Here is a 13,446-nt window from a genome sequence, read left to right as displayed (position 1 = left end):
TTCAGCTAATTCAGCTCAGTCACTTGTACATTCCAAGTTAGAAAATCAAAGGTTGAGCTCCCCTGATTTAGAGAGAGGTTAGATACTCTGAGCCTGGAACATGGCATCCAAACTGTGTTCCTGCTCTAAAACTACACCTGTAGCTTGTAAAATTGTTCTGTCCATGCTCTACTTTGTGATGGAATGAGTAGATCCTCCTTTCTTCCCTCCCTGGGAATCGGACAGCACAAATATATCTGTCTAAATGACCCGAAAGGTAGTGGGCATCAGTGGACTTGCTTCTCTCCATTGAACCCCCAGGCATACAGGGAACAAACATTGCTGGTTCATTACTTTAATTACAGTGTGTGGGATGTTCATATAAACCAGAGTAGAACTATAATAAAACCCTAAAAAAACAAGCTAAGTATCAAGGCTGAGAAGTTTGAATTTAGACATGTCCCTGAGTATAGGGATGCTGAGATCTAAACCTGATATTGATTTTAAGCATTCCTGTTTAAATGAAAAGTAGGAGGGGAGAACACGAATTAGAAAAAGTAGTTATGACACTAGCTTGATCTGTTTGCAAGAGGTATTAATAGAGAATGTTTTTTTGTGTTTAGGTCCAACAAAGCTGGTGGTCCTTATGTTCCTTGGGAGTGTAAAGTATTACAGCCCACCTGGTAAGTGAATAATTTAATTGTATTTCTTAAAAGCGTGAGGGGCTGAAGAGTAACCATATTAAACCTAAAGTGAGGAACTGCCTGTTCTCTGGGTATCTTGAAAAGTTTTCACCATTCATTCAAATTCCTTAGAAAATTTTAGGACTGCTCACAGAGAGTCTCAGAAGACTTCACATTCTTGCATGTTTACATTTTCCTGCAGTGAACTGATGAATTTAGAAAGTGGTGTTAAAAATTGTTTAGTGTACATCATTCCCATGGTTTTGTTTTCCTAATACGCTGTTATTAACATGTGAATGGACTCATTTGATTCAATTTTGTTATTACTGTATTGCATCATTATAATAATGAAAGGTCAGTCTTTAGTCTTAATTTTTGCTTAAGGACTTTTCTGATTGACCGCACAGTCCCTCACAGTGGCCAACCCTCACCTCCCTGACTGGGCAGGGAGGAAAGGACTTCGAGGAACATATTTATTTTAAATCCATGCTATCTGCTTGTTGGGAACTTGTTAGTCCTACAAGTTAAGCAGCCTTCGCTGGGGTCAGTATTTAGATAGGAGCTTATCCAGGAACATGGAAGTGCTACAGGAAATGTGTGAGGTTTTTGCACAGAAGTCTCATCTCTCTTCAGTGCAAACGCTGTCTTCTTTGGAAGGACCCCCGCGGCTTAGAGTCCTGTACGTCAGTAAGACATAACATTGGCATCTTAACTGTGTATCGTCTTTTAAGACCTAATGGTTCTTTCCAAGGAAAAGAGTAGTCAGACCCAAATCCAATTAACAGGGGATTCCTGTGCAATTTTAGTGAGGTGAATTTCTCGTGTCCCAGTCTCATTTGCTGGAGAGCATTGTCGTTGCCTTGATTCACTTCAAATGCTGGTATATTTTAAGGGTGAGGACATACATTCTTGTTCACTTGTTGTAACATCTTTTTTAATGTTATGTATCACCTTTGGTTACTTTGAATGGAAGCTTAAACAGACCAAGTTGTGGCTTGGGAAGAAATTATCTGGATGTAGGAATTTAAAGCTACAGCTAATGGCAACTTTTCACCTGTGGCAGTTGGTGTAATTTAGAGCTGTCCTTAAACCACCCTCATTTATGCAGATGGACTGGCTCAGCACCCAGCTGGCTGGCTGAAGGAAGTTTTAAAAAGTGTTTTGTGACAGATCTGAGTCAGAATATTGTGTATTAACATGGTTATTAGGACAGTTACTGTAGAAATGGACTGGTTTGATTTATCAAGATGATGTTGGGGGCATTCAAAAAAAGTGGAAAAATTGGCTCCATCTAAGTAGGCCTATGGGATGTTAGAAACAATTCCAGAATAGGAAGTGCCTGGAACACTAAAGAAGATGACAGGTTTAAAAATCTACTGTCAAGAAAATGTTAATTACACCAGGCTGAAAGGCAGGCCCCCCAGAAGATTCTGATAAAGCTGAGCCTGACTCAGTTACCATCGAGAGGTGGTAATCCCGCTGTACTATTGCTTTAACACTTTTCCCCTCCCTGTGCTGCATTTGTATTAATAAACTAAGCAGAGATTTGGTCACAGCATCCCACTACTGATTTTGTAAAGAAGTACAGCAGGTGTTCAGATGAAGACAAACCTGCTAGGTAGATATGCTTGATGCTCAAGGCACTGCAGCACAGGTATAATCTGAAAACAAAAGATTCACAGAGTTTTATCCTTCCAGAGATAAAGACACGATGCCTAAAACCTGGAGGATTGTACTTTGAGCTTAAAAGGAGGGATAGAAATCCAACCATCCCTGCAATTTTAAGCCCATCTTTTTAAATTGCTATCTGAGACCAAATGGGTTTTTTTTCTGTTTGATCCCGCTGTGAAGTGATAATACTTCATTTGTCCCATCACAATTATTTTCCCAGTCTACGATATGCTGTGAGATCATACTAGTTCTGTGTAAGATTAAGCAGAAGGTCACAGGGGACAGGAAAAAATCCAAGCAGTACACAGTCATTGTCAGCACTGCTGTGGCAATTCAGAAACACGCCAGCCGGTGTTTCTCTTTCACGCGCTGAACGCTCTTCTTTCTAAATTCACTATATGAAAACACCTCATGAAAATTAAGCTTGTAAATTAAGTTGCTGAATATCTGCGAAGTACTCCTACTTGTTGACAGTCTCCATATAAGAATTGTGAAATCTTTTTCCAAAGAGCTAAAAGAAAGGGTGTTTTGCAGTATAGTTTCAGTACTGGAGAGCTGTGTTTTCCTCTCTCTTGTTAATTTGACTTGCTCAGGCTATCTGGAACTCCCTTCCTGTTTTCCTCCAAGACCTTTAGTCACTTCCTTTCTCTACATAAAAAAACCTTTCATTTGTCTTTAACTGATGATGGATTCTCTTTCAAGCATTATGATAAAATCAGCTGAATTATATATAGATTTTTCCTACTTGTAGATGACCGAACATCAGTGCAGTTAGGTATGTTAAGATTAGTTTCCATACTAGTCTGTACTCAGGACTATACAAATTTTTAAAAGGATCTTGTTGCCTTAGGGTATATTTTCATGGAATGTGAAAAGTCCATTTTCTTGTTTAACCAAGAGATGGGAAAAATAGATTTGCTGGTCAAATTACAAAGACTTTATTCAAAGTATTTTTATTTACTATACAAAAAGTGCAGGTTTACAGTACAAAACTAAAAGTCTATTTACTTTCCTGGTATGTAATAAATGAGAACACAGAAAAGCTGAATTTTCCTTTTGTAAAATATTTTAGGCCCAGTCATCTACTGTGAATGGGGTAAAACGCCACTGAAAATTACAGACCTCTATTCATCCATAAGGTCGTTAAATCTGGCCTGTTTTTTCTCTCACATAAAAGCCATCACCAGATTGTTACTCATTTCTTAATGTAATTTAGTATATTAAGCTTCTTGAAAGAGTAAAAATGTTCTGAGAATGTACATTACCCAGAAGTGAGTGCTCTCGCCCGGGTACATTCTCCAAACTGACTAGTGACAGGAAAAGAGGAAGATTTTTGAAAAAAGTCAAGATTTTCTCTGCGTGCACTGACTCTGTGGCAGCTGGTGTACGATACCAGGTAGACATAGCAATCGCTAAGTAAAAGAAGACTGGAGGAGGTATCACTTTATATCTTAAATTATGAACCCAATTAATTACTGGCTCGGCGCAGTGGAAGCACTGTCACTGGAATTACAGGAGAGATCTAAGCACTGTGATCCTCCATGTCAGCACCCACCGTTTCCACCAGATCAAAAATACCACTCAGGGGTAATTGACATCTAGGCGGGGTTCAAGGTTGATCCCTAAGCTGGCTGAGCTGAACGCTGGGTTACACTCTGTCCTAAGCAGTGTAATATAAAATTCAGTAAGGATGATGGGAGCCACTGAGCCTGCTCTGCCTTCATTTATGTATGCGTAGTCCACTGGCTGTAACAGAGATGTAGCAATAAAACTAGGAACAGAACTTAGCCAGAACTTCCATGTTTTTTATTTAACAATACATGGAATTTAATCCATCCATCCTGCTGCCACTGTAACATCCCTTGTATCACTGCAAAAAGGGCTGACTTGAAAATATACATGGATAATTTGTCAATAGAAGATACAAAATCTGAGGGGAAAAGAATGAAGTCTAAAGACCTCACAGGTGCTTATTCACCTGCTGTGAAATTTCTACCTCCATCAGGGTAACAGTGTTGCCTTCTCTGTACTTATAAAAATACTTTTCACATTCCTTGGAGTCATTCCTGGTAAAGGTAGGTAATGTTGACCTCACGGTACATTCTTGAAACAAATCTCATCTGGAACTTCCTGTGCCCGAACTGAGCCTGGATCGGGTGCAGGCAAAGGCTGCTCAGAGGAGCAAGGGAAGGGGTGACAGCAGAGCTTCTCTAGTTTTAGCTTAAGAAAGCAAGGGCTGGACAAAATGCATTCTTTTAAGTGGGTTAGAAATTAAAATTCAGAGAAAAGAACCCTTTAAAGGGACAAGCAGGAAAAGGATATACATTGGCCTTGAGCGAATTAGGACTGGAAATTAGAAAGAGGTCTCTAGTTATTTAGAAAATGAGATAGAGTAGTCTTCCCAATAGAAATAGCAGCAATAGCCCACCCCATGGTCAGGTGTCTGGGTTCCAACAGTTCATGCAAAGAATATGATATGTTTTTGTGAGACAAGAGAGGACTCAGGGCTGGGACCCCTTAGGGTCCCCCCATTCATGTGTTGCCATCCTGTTTTTCAGAAAGTGGCTGAATGCTGGAGATCTAACCCCAGTCTCACACTGGAGACTCTTCCCACTGCAGCATGAACTGTGGCTGCCACCCTCCCCGCCTCACGTGTTGGGATACACCAAACAGAGCCCACCCGGGGACTTTTCCCCATGCCAGGGAGTCCGTCATCCTGCTTAACAGGATGGCTCACCTGGGTGGCCCTTAGCATACGTAGCTTCCTACATGGCAGAAGGGGAGTAAAGGAGAGTTGTTGTTCCCCTCCCTTAAGCTCTTGGTGTCTCACTGGACTTGCAGTTTGCTTGCTCTGAACGTTTCCACGGACTAATCTCTTTATATGGGCACATGTAGGGGAATAAATCACCTCTGGGCTAAAAATCCATCATAATGTTGGAATAGTATTAATAATTGTAAGTCCTTTTGGTCTTACAGTGGTAGCGGTGTGGGTGAAAGCTGCCTGCCAGTATGAGCCATGTTAGTTAATTCAAGTGTAACCCCACGGGCTCTGGCCAATGTTCCACCTCTGAGCAGAAAGAACGAGCCCACACCCGAGCTCAAGCAGAGAGCGGCGGCAGTTTGTGCTTTGGGAACAAGCTGCCATTTTTTCCTGCCCAAGTTGCATAATTCAGATTTCCGAGAGAGAGATCTGTTCAGATGGCTGACTTAAACGGGTACGAGTGGTTGAACAAGTTCGCCTCTTCTGAAAATGTCTCCTCTCCGTTTTTTCAGACACAGGAAGGTTGTCGCACCGTCTCTCGGTTCCAGCCCCCACCTCCCGCCGAGGAAGGCGCCGCCCGGCCCCGGTCCCCACGCCGGGGGCGATGCTCCGGCCGCCGTCCGGTGCCCGCGGGGGGGGGAGCGGGGCCGGGAAGGCGCCTCACCCCCCCCCCCCCCCCCGGCCCCGCAGTGCGGAGCCGCCCGGGACGCCGCGGGTACAGCCAGGGCGAGGCAAACTGGGTGCCGGTTGAGCGGTGCCTTGCGGTAGGTCCCCGGCGAGCCCCCCCGGTACCCCTTCCTTTTTGAAAAGAGCTGTTTTAAAACAGGGGAAAAAAAAAAAAAGTAACACTAGTCCCGGCAGAGGAAAGTGATGAATCATCACAAGATGTCTGTCACGCTTCTGCCCGCGCCCGGCCCGCCGAGGGAGGGAGGGAAGGATGGATGGTGACACCCCCCGCCCCACCCCGCATTCTCCGCGCTGAACTTTACCCGACTTCGCCATCCCTCGCGTCCCGCCCCGCCGTGCTGCATATTCATGAGGCGGCCGCGCCCGCCCCCGCCCCCTCGCCGCGTCTCATTGGCGGCCCCGCGGCCCCCCCCGTTCCTACTGGCCGTCGCCGCCGTCGCTCAGCGGGGCGGGCGGCCGCGCCCCGCCGCCTCCCCCAGCGGTGACTCACCAGGGCGTGGAGTCTGGGTCCCGCAGCGCGGCGGCAGCGCAGCCCTCGCCCTGCCCGCCCCTTCCCCCGCAGCCGGCACAGCCCCAGCCCCGCCACTCATTGTTCCGCCAGCTCCAGGCACCATGGACGAGCTGGACCAGTCGCCCCTGGTCTCCTCCTCCTCCGGGCCGGCGCGGCCGCAGCAGCCCCAGTTTAACTACCAGTTCGTGGTCGACGACGAGAAAGAGGAGGAGGAAGAAGAGGAGGAGGAGGAAGACGAGGACGAAGACTTCGACGAGCAGTTGGAGGTGATGGAGAGGAAGCCCGCCGCCGCTCCCGCCACCGCCGCAGCCCCGCAGGAGCGGCCGCCGCAGCTGCTGGACCTCGGCGGCCCCGCCGAGCCGCCCCGCCCCGCCGCTCCGGAGCCGCCGCAGCCCGACTGGAGCCCCCCGGGAGCCGTCTCCTCTTCCTCGTCCTCCTCCTCCTCCGCCACCACGCCGTCCCCCGCGCAGGAGCAGCCCTCGGCCCCCGCCCGGCCCGCGCAGCCCCAGCCGCCCAAGCCCGAGCCCGCCGCCGCCCCCCGGAGAAGAGGGTCTTCCTCCGGCTCGGCCGGTGAGTGCCTCCGCCCGGGGCCGGGGAGGGCGGGGGGCAGAGCTCCTCGCAGCCGGGCTCCTCCGCCCCAATCGCTCCGGTTCCCGCTCCCCGCCGGGAGCGTCCCTTTGTCTGCCGGCCCTCGGCCGCCTCCTGCGGCATCGCTCCCTCCCCTCAGCCCGCTCCCCGCAGCTCATGCGGGGAAGAAGCACTCCCCCTCCCTCCCCCCCCTTATTTATTTATTTATTTTTTTTTAATTCTCTTTCCCTCCTCCTCCCCTCTCTGTTATGCTAATGGCGGGAGGGCGGGGGCCTCGCACATGGGCCGCCCGGGGGCGAGGCCGCCGCCTGGCAACGGCCGCGTCGTGAGGGGCGGGGGGGGCAGCGCCTGAGGTGAGGGCCGCGGCCGCCCACCTGCCCGCGGCGTTGGGCCGCGCTGTGCCGGGCGAGGGCTGACCCGCAGGGCGGCCCCACGCTGCGGCCTGCGGCGGGGCTGCCCGGGGGGAGGAGGGGAAACGCAGATGCTTTGGATCTTACTCATTTTAAACAAATCACCTCGCGGGGAAGGGCGGGGGGAGCAATGGGGGAGCAGCGCTCCCTCCTTTCCTGACCCTGCCTCGCGGGGGCCCGGGGGAGGGCGCGGGGCGTCCCTGCGGGCCTGGCAGCGCGTCCCTGGGTGGGAAGCGCCGCTCCCCGGCTCCAGCCCCGGAGTCTCGAGTCCCGAGCGGGCAGGAGAAGTGGGGGAGGACGTACGGGAGCAACAAAAGGCGGCGCCCAGGCGGCTGGCTGGCTGCCGGAGGTGTGGCAGCTGCCCTCGGGGGGTCACCCCGCCGTTAAAAGCCGCAGCGGCGGAGGGCGTGCCGCCCGCAGCCATGGCCAGTGCTGCCCCGGGGCCACCAGACTTCCCGCAAGGGCTGGCCCCGCACGCTGGGGTGGGGGGGTGCGGGTCGCTCCGCTTTTCCTTCGCTGGAAATGCGGGAGCAGGCTCGGGGCCGTGGGAACGGCGACAGCGAGCACAGGGGAGCGCCTTGGTATCACGGGGGTGCGCTCCGATCTTCGGGGCTGCTGCCGTGTCGGTGCATTGTGTGTGTTTTAAAGATGCAGGATTTCAGTCGTAATTTGATGTCGTGGTATGAGGTGGGTGTGATACTCAAGACTTAATCAAAAAAAGGGTCTGGAACAGTAACAAAAAAAGGCCTGTTAAACCTGAGTCGAATTTTGTTGGGGGGCGAGTTTCACAGTGCGTTTTATTTGCAGATGTGGCGGGACTTTATGGTTAGTCGTGCTGATGTCTTTCATGAAGCTTACTTTTACTGTTCTTCTGGTAGCTCTCTGTGTAGCAATATGCCAGGGAGATTTTTTTATTTCCACCATTTGGAGGACAGATGATAACAAAAGCTTGCAACAGACTAACAGATCCTATATGATGGGTGAACAGAATTTTTTCTAGCCACGCTCGTTGAGTGGAGCTCTGGAAGGTCTGAGCAGAACAGAATGGAAGGAATAGCCTCAAGCAAATCTTGCTGTTGCTTTGAAAAGTAGGGATAAAAGTGTGATTTCTAGAGCTGATTTTGTTTTTCTGCTTTCAGACCCCTGAAGGATGAGGCAGAGAGTGCAGTAATTCCTGAAATATTTCTTCTTTATTAGAGTGGAGGAGAACTAACTGTGTGAGAAATAGGTAGCGTAGCTGAAAAGTGGTGTTAAAAGAATTACTTCAGCTTATCAGTGGTGATTAATGTAGAGCTCTGAAGTGAGGACTGGCACCTCTGGGAGGCCTGGTTTCCAAAGACAAGGTGTTGTAATACATAATGCTCATCTAATGATGGGTTGGAGTATTGGAGGCTGTGTCTTAAGTACACGAAACTACTAGATGAGACCAAATTGGTTTGATAAAAGCATTGTCTGGTTACGTCATGAATATTTGGTCTTTCAGATGCAGGAGTACTTAGTTTCGAGCAGGTTAAGAATCCATCTAAACATCAAATGTTATTTTAGTTTTGCATTTAGCAGTTAAGACTTTCTCAGTCAAAATGTTCAACTTGGGTTCAAATTTACTTTTGGTCTTGCTGTGAAATTGGCAAAATTTGATGCCTGCTGCTTGTGGTATGGATAACCCTGCATCAGGGGTGGTTCCCTCTCTTCTGGAGAGTTTTGGTTTCATTTACTTTCGGCTCTGTTATATGAGCTTGAGGTATAACTGAAGAATTGCAGTTCACGACCTAGAAATTTTGAAAATATTCTATTCCCTTCGTATTTAAAATCTAAGGCTTTGATATAGTGAGGATTTGAGGTAAATAACTTCAAAATTCTATTTCCAAGAGAAGGAGAAAGTAGTATTGCCTGTAGCAAGCATGTAAAGAATAGTGGGGATTCTTTTATCTGCAACTATAGGCCATGGTGCTGCTTTTTGTCAGTATAACAATAGAGAAAATGTATGGACTACTCAATGGCCCATTAAAATGTATTATTTATACATCTGGAGGTGTTTTAAGTAATAAATCTTTGTAATTACTATTAGTTGCATACTTGGGAGTATTCAGTATCGTTGCTCTAAGAGACTGCGATGTAATTATATGTGATGTAGGTCTGACTGTGTGTCAGCAGCCTACCTTCTGAAGAGCTAATATAAATATTTGCTGGAGAAGAAAACAAGCGAGAGGACTGCAGTAAAACTCATGTTCTCCTGGACACTCTTTTTTTGCTACTCATTGTTACGTGGGTACCAAAAACTACAATTCTTCTTAAGAGATTGCTACTTAGAACTTTTGATTACCTAAATTTACATCCAGTGCAAAGAAAAGTAAATCTGAGGCAGTCATACATAGTAAAAGTAGTGCACTTCTTTTTGTTGTTAACTGTCCAAAGTAAGATTAACCAGTAAAATGTGCTGAGAAGATACTGCTTTCCATCTTTAAAGCCCTAAATCCTAGCAGCATTAGATCCTGCTTTTGAAGGGAGGTCATATATCACTTTCCTGGAAGAGACTTTGTGTTTTGAAGTTAAACTGCACTTAGAAGAAACCGGTATACTAAATCCACCAGGCTGGCCGCAGACCAGCATCCAAAGTGGATAAAGATGTCTCCTGGTGTGTCAGCGGCCTGCAACTCGGCCACGGTTCAATACATGGGCAGATGTTGTGAAGGGCACTTTATTAATTAGTCTTGTTTTTCCATTTAGTTTTATAGGACTCGGTTTTGATTCATCTGTGTGGAGGGGAGGTTTCATGAACGGTTTGCTTATGTGCCAGACAGTGTCAAGCAGAGGTCAGCAGGGATGCCCCAAGCTGTACCAGGAGCCTGCAAACTGCTCTGTATCAGCGTTCACCCTCCCCAGGCTGACCCAGCTGTGGTAGGTGGTGATGAAATGGAGTGACCTGGACCTGCTTCTGCTCGCTCTAGAGAGTGTGCCTTTTATCCTGCAACGGGCACGTGCAGGTCCAGTAATTTACATCTTATACAAATTCTAAATCAGCATGTAGCCGCCTCAGATGATGGTTTTTTTTTTTCCCCCTGTGTTGCTGAGTTTTCTGGTGTGCTGCTATCTATGCACAGACTCATACAGAGGAGTTGTGTGGATTTTAAGGGTGGAATGCAGCATGACTTGGAAAAAATACAGCTGTCCTTGAATACTACCTCTGGTGACTTTCATTTGCACCCTTCATTTATTAAAATATGTTCCCACTGATCTTCAGTGTTTCTTTGAGGTGCCAAGACCCTTTCTCTTCCCAAGTGTCGTCAGTAATGCTGTAAGGGAGGTGGTCATAACCTGGGTGTATCAAAGGTAGAATGTGATAGTTCTTTTCCTGTTACACAGTTTCCATTATAGTGACATATGGGGAGGAGAGTAACCAGCAATTTGACTGGTATAGTAAAGCTAGTGTCTTCACTTTGATATTTGATGTTCCCATCTAGGTGAGTTCAACAAGGGATGGTTTTCTTTATTGTCATGGGCATATGCAATGTCTAGCACAGTGGGGTCTGCTTCTGTAATTCAGCTGGTACAAGAGTTTCTAAAGCCAAACAGCTTATTCTGTTAACCAGAAGTATGTGCAAGAGTAGTCCTGCCAAGTTTGGCAGTCTGTTTGCTTCGTGTGTGTATCCTTTGACTTGCTTTTCAGGATAAAACCACACAGGTTCCACCTACTGTATAACAGTGTAGCCCTCAGGGAAGTTTTGAATTGCGTTGTGAGTTGAACTCCTTGGACCTGAACTCTTACAAACCACAAGTTTGGAGACAGCAAAGAACGACTGTTTGTTTTGCCCTTTTTCCCCTTCCTCCCTATCTGTATATAAGTTTGCAGCATGTCTATGACGTGATGCTATCTTGTCCACCCTGTTGCATCACCACTGGTGAGCACTGAGCCTCTTATCTCCTAGATAACCACTAACAGCAGCACCCCTATAATTTAAGGACAACATTTAAACCTCCTGGTCAGTGGTTTTCTCCTGTTGACTGGTACAAAATTGCCAGGAAAGTGTCAGGTCCTTTTGCAACAGCTGATCTATGGATGGGTTAGAAATGAGTGGTTGTTGGAATATAAAGGCCTCAGGTCAAGAGTCTCAGACTTTGTAGCTCACAAGGAGACAAATAAGCTGGGGTTGTTGGCAATTGGCATGGTGAAAAGACAATCTTAAAATAGATTTGTGATTGGAAAAATGTGATTTCTGATTGGCTTGCCGATGCACGTTGTGTTATTTTGGTAATTTGAGATGCATTTTTCTAGTATAACTTTGTGGCTGGTGTATTGTGAGGGTGATGTTTTCACTTTTCCTTCCTCCAGTGCCCAGGGTGGGAAGGATGAGGATTTTGGAGAGCACTCAGTTTGGGAGCCTGGCTACTGAGCAGAAAGCACATGGGTGTCCTCTAACCCCAGGGACCAGTTTTCCCATGCTGTTAGAATTCTGTGGGGCTTTGCCGCTTGCCACCTGATTTTGAGGGAGGTTAGTGGTTTTGACTGCCTGTTTCAGTGTCCATTTTGCCCCACCCAACTGCTTGGTGGCTCTGATCAGATTGCTCTGGCCTTTGTGTGCTGGGAAGGTATTAGAATAACAAAGGGCAGTTAACCTACAATTTGAGGCATGTCTTGGTGTGCTTGAGTTATGTTTCTTTGTTTTCTGTTAATATTTTGAATGAAATAAGCCTCTTCTTTTGAGCTGGTATGTTACTATAGTAACAATGAAACTCAGATACAAAAATTAGCAATGCACAGTTCAATCTGAAAATGTCCTTTGGCTTCTAGATATTTTGTAAGCAAGGAAATAGTTCTTGGTCTTTTGCTGGTGAAAAAATGTAAAGCAGTGTGTAGCTTACAGATGAATTGTCCTGAGATGTTCAGAAAAGCTTATGCATGAAGTATGAGAAAAATTGTGTAAGTATCAAGCTGCATTAGAAACAAAAGAAAAAAAGCTATTATTACCAAATAAAAAATAGCGAACGGTGAGACCAATTCTGAGTAGAACAGTCGAATATGTTTTCATGTGGTTTTTTAAAATTTCTTGGTTTATGATCTAAAATAGAAATTACTCCTGTTATGCTTTGAAAACACTGCATAATGTTTTCTGCTTTTTCGGACTGTTTTTAGGGCACCACAGTACAGCTAGCACTGAGATCCCTGGGCTACAGCCTTATGACATATGCTCGGTGGATAGCTTTTTTAGCTGGTATTTCCATCAATAAGAACTATTATAATAGCAATAAAGTAACGGGCTTATTAATATTCACAAAGTCTGAGAAAATCAAATTATCTTAGTAGAATGTTTTTATCTTTCAAGTGGAAATAATCAATCTGCTGTTAACTGAGGCTGTCAAAATATCAAGATTTTAAGTTAGAGATGTTTTTAAATTACTGCTCTTCCCCATGGTTTTCAATGGGTTTGTCCTCATTTATTGCTTTCTGACGCATAAAGAAAGAATACTTGTATTTTTCCCCCCCCTCATGTAGAAATTGTAGGAATACCAGGTTGACCCTCCAGGGTTTTGCTGGAAGGCTTGCTTTGTGTCTTAGGAATGCACTGTGAACTTGCAGCCTTTTAATGAACGGGGCAATCAAGTCATCAACTTCATCGGCTAGGAAGAATATGTTAATTAAGGTGTCTTGAAATACGACACAAGACTGAGATAAATATAAACTTTCCTGCTGCCAATTAAAAGTGTTCTCAGTCTAATAGATGCTGTTGGTCTGATGTCAAAATCCTCCTGCTTATCCAGTCATTACTGGTTTGTGACAGTTTCTCTTGAACTCTGCTGTTCCCTCTTTTCTGACAGAAGGTAAAATTCCTCAATGCCTGTCCTTCTCGGTCCTTTGTGTGTGACAAGGAAACGAATGCCAAGTAAAACAGATGAAAGAGCATGTGCGAGGCCGTCAAAAGCAGGTTGTAGCTGCAGAACTGAAAGGAACGAGCAAGATCTGGAGGAAGTAGAAAAATGCGCGTGGTAGTGGTGGAAGAAAGGTTGCTTCTTTCTTGGTCTTCAGCCAGGTCTTCAAGTATTCTGCCTTCAGCTTGAGAAACGTTGCTCAAAGGACAAAGGGATGAATTTCCAGTGCGTTAAACCCAAGTTTTCTTTAAAAGATCACATAGATAAGAAAAACAGTTTTTCCATGTACGT

At 46.2% G+C, this 13,446-nt stretch overlaps 1 protein-coding gene across 5 annotated transcripts in view; it reads left to right on the top strand.

Moving 5' to 3' along the window:
* The first annotated feature begins 610 nt into the window (after nucleotides 1–610).
* RTN4 (reticulon 4) overlaps nucleotides 611–13,446 on the top strand; it is a 51,608-nt gene continuing 38,772 nt past the window's right edge. For 3 of the 5 annotated variants that reach the window (XM_074817080.1, XM_074817078.1, XM_074817079.1), the window contains exon 1: nucleotides 6,115–6,862. In XM_074817080.1, the coding sequence (XP_074673181.1) occupies nucleotides 6,130–6,862 (733 nt within the window). In that variant the 5' untranslated portion in view covers nucleotides 6,115–6,129. Of the gene's footprint in view, nucleotides 663–6,114; nucleotides 6,863–13,446 lie in introns of those variants that run through there. The other 2 variants (XM_074817081.1, XM_074817077.1) reach the window with 2 other exon arrangements.

This window comes from Strix aluco, chromosome 3 (genome assembly GCF_031877795.1).
Source record: "Strix aluco isolate bStrAlu1 chromosome 3, bStrAlu1.hap1, whole genome shotgun sequence".
NCBI lineage: Eukaryota > Metazoa > Chordata > Aves > Strigiformes > Strigidae > Strix > Strix aluco.
This window is presented reverse-complemented; position numbering and strand designations above follow the sequence as displayed.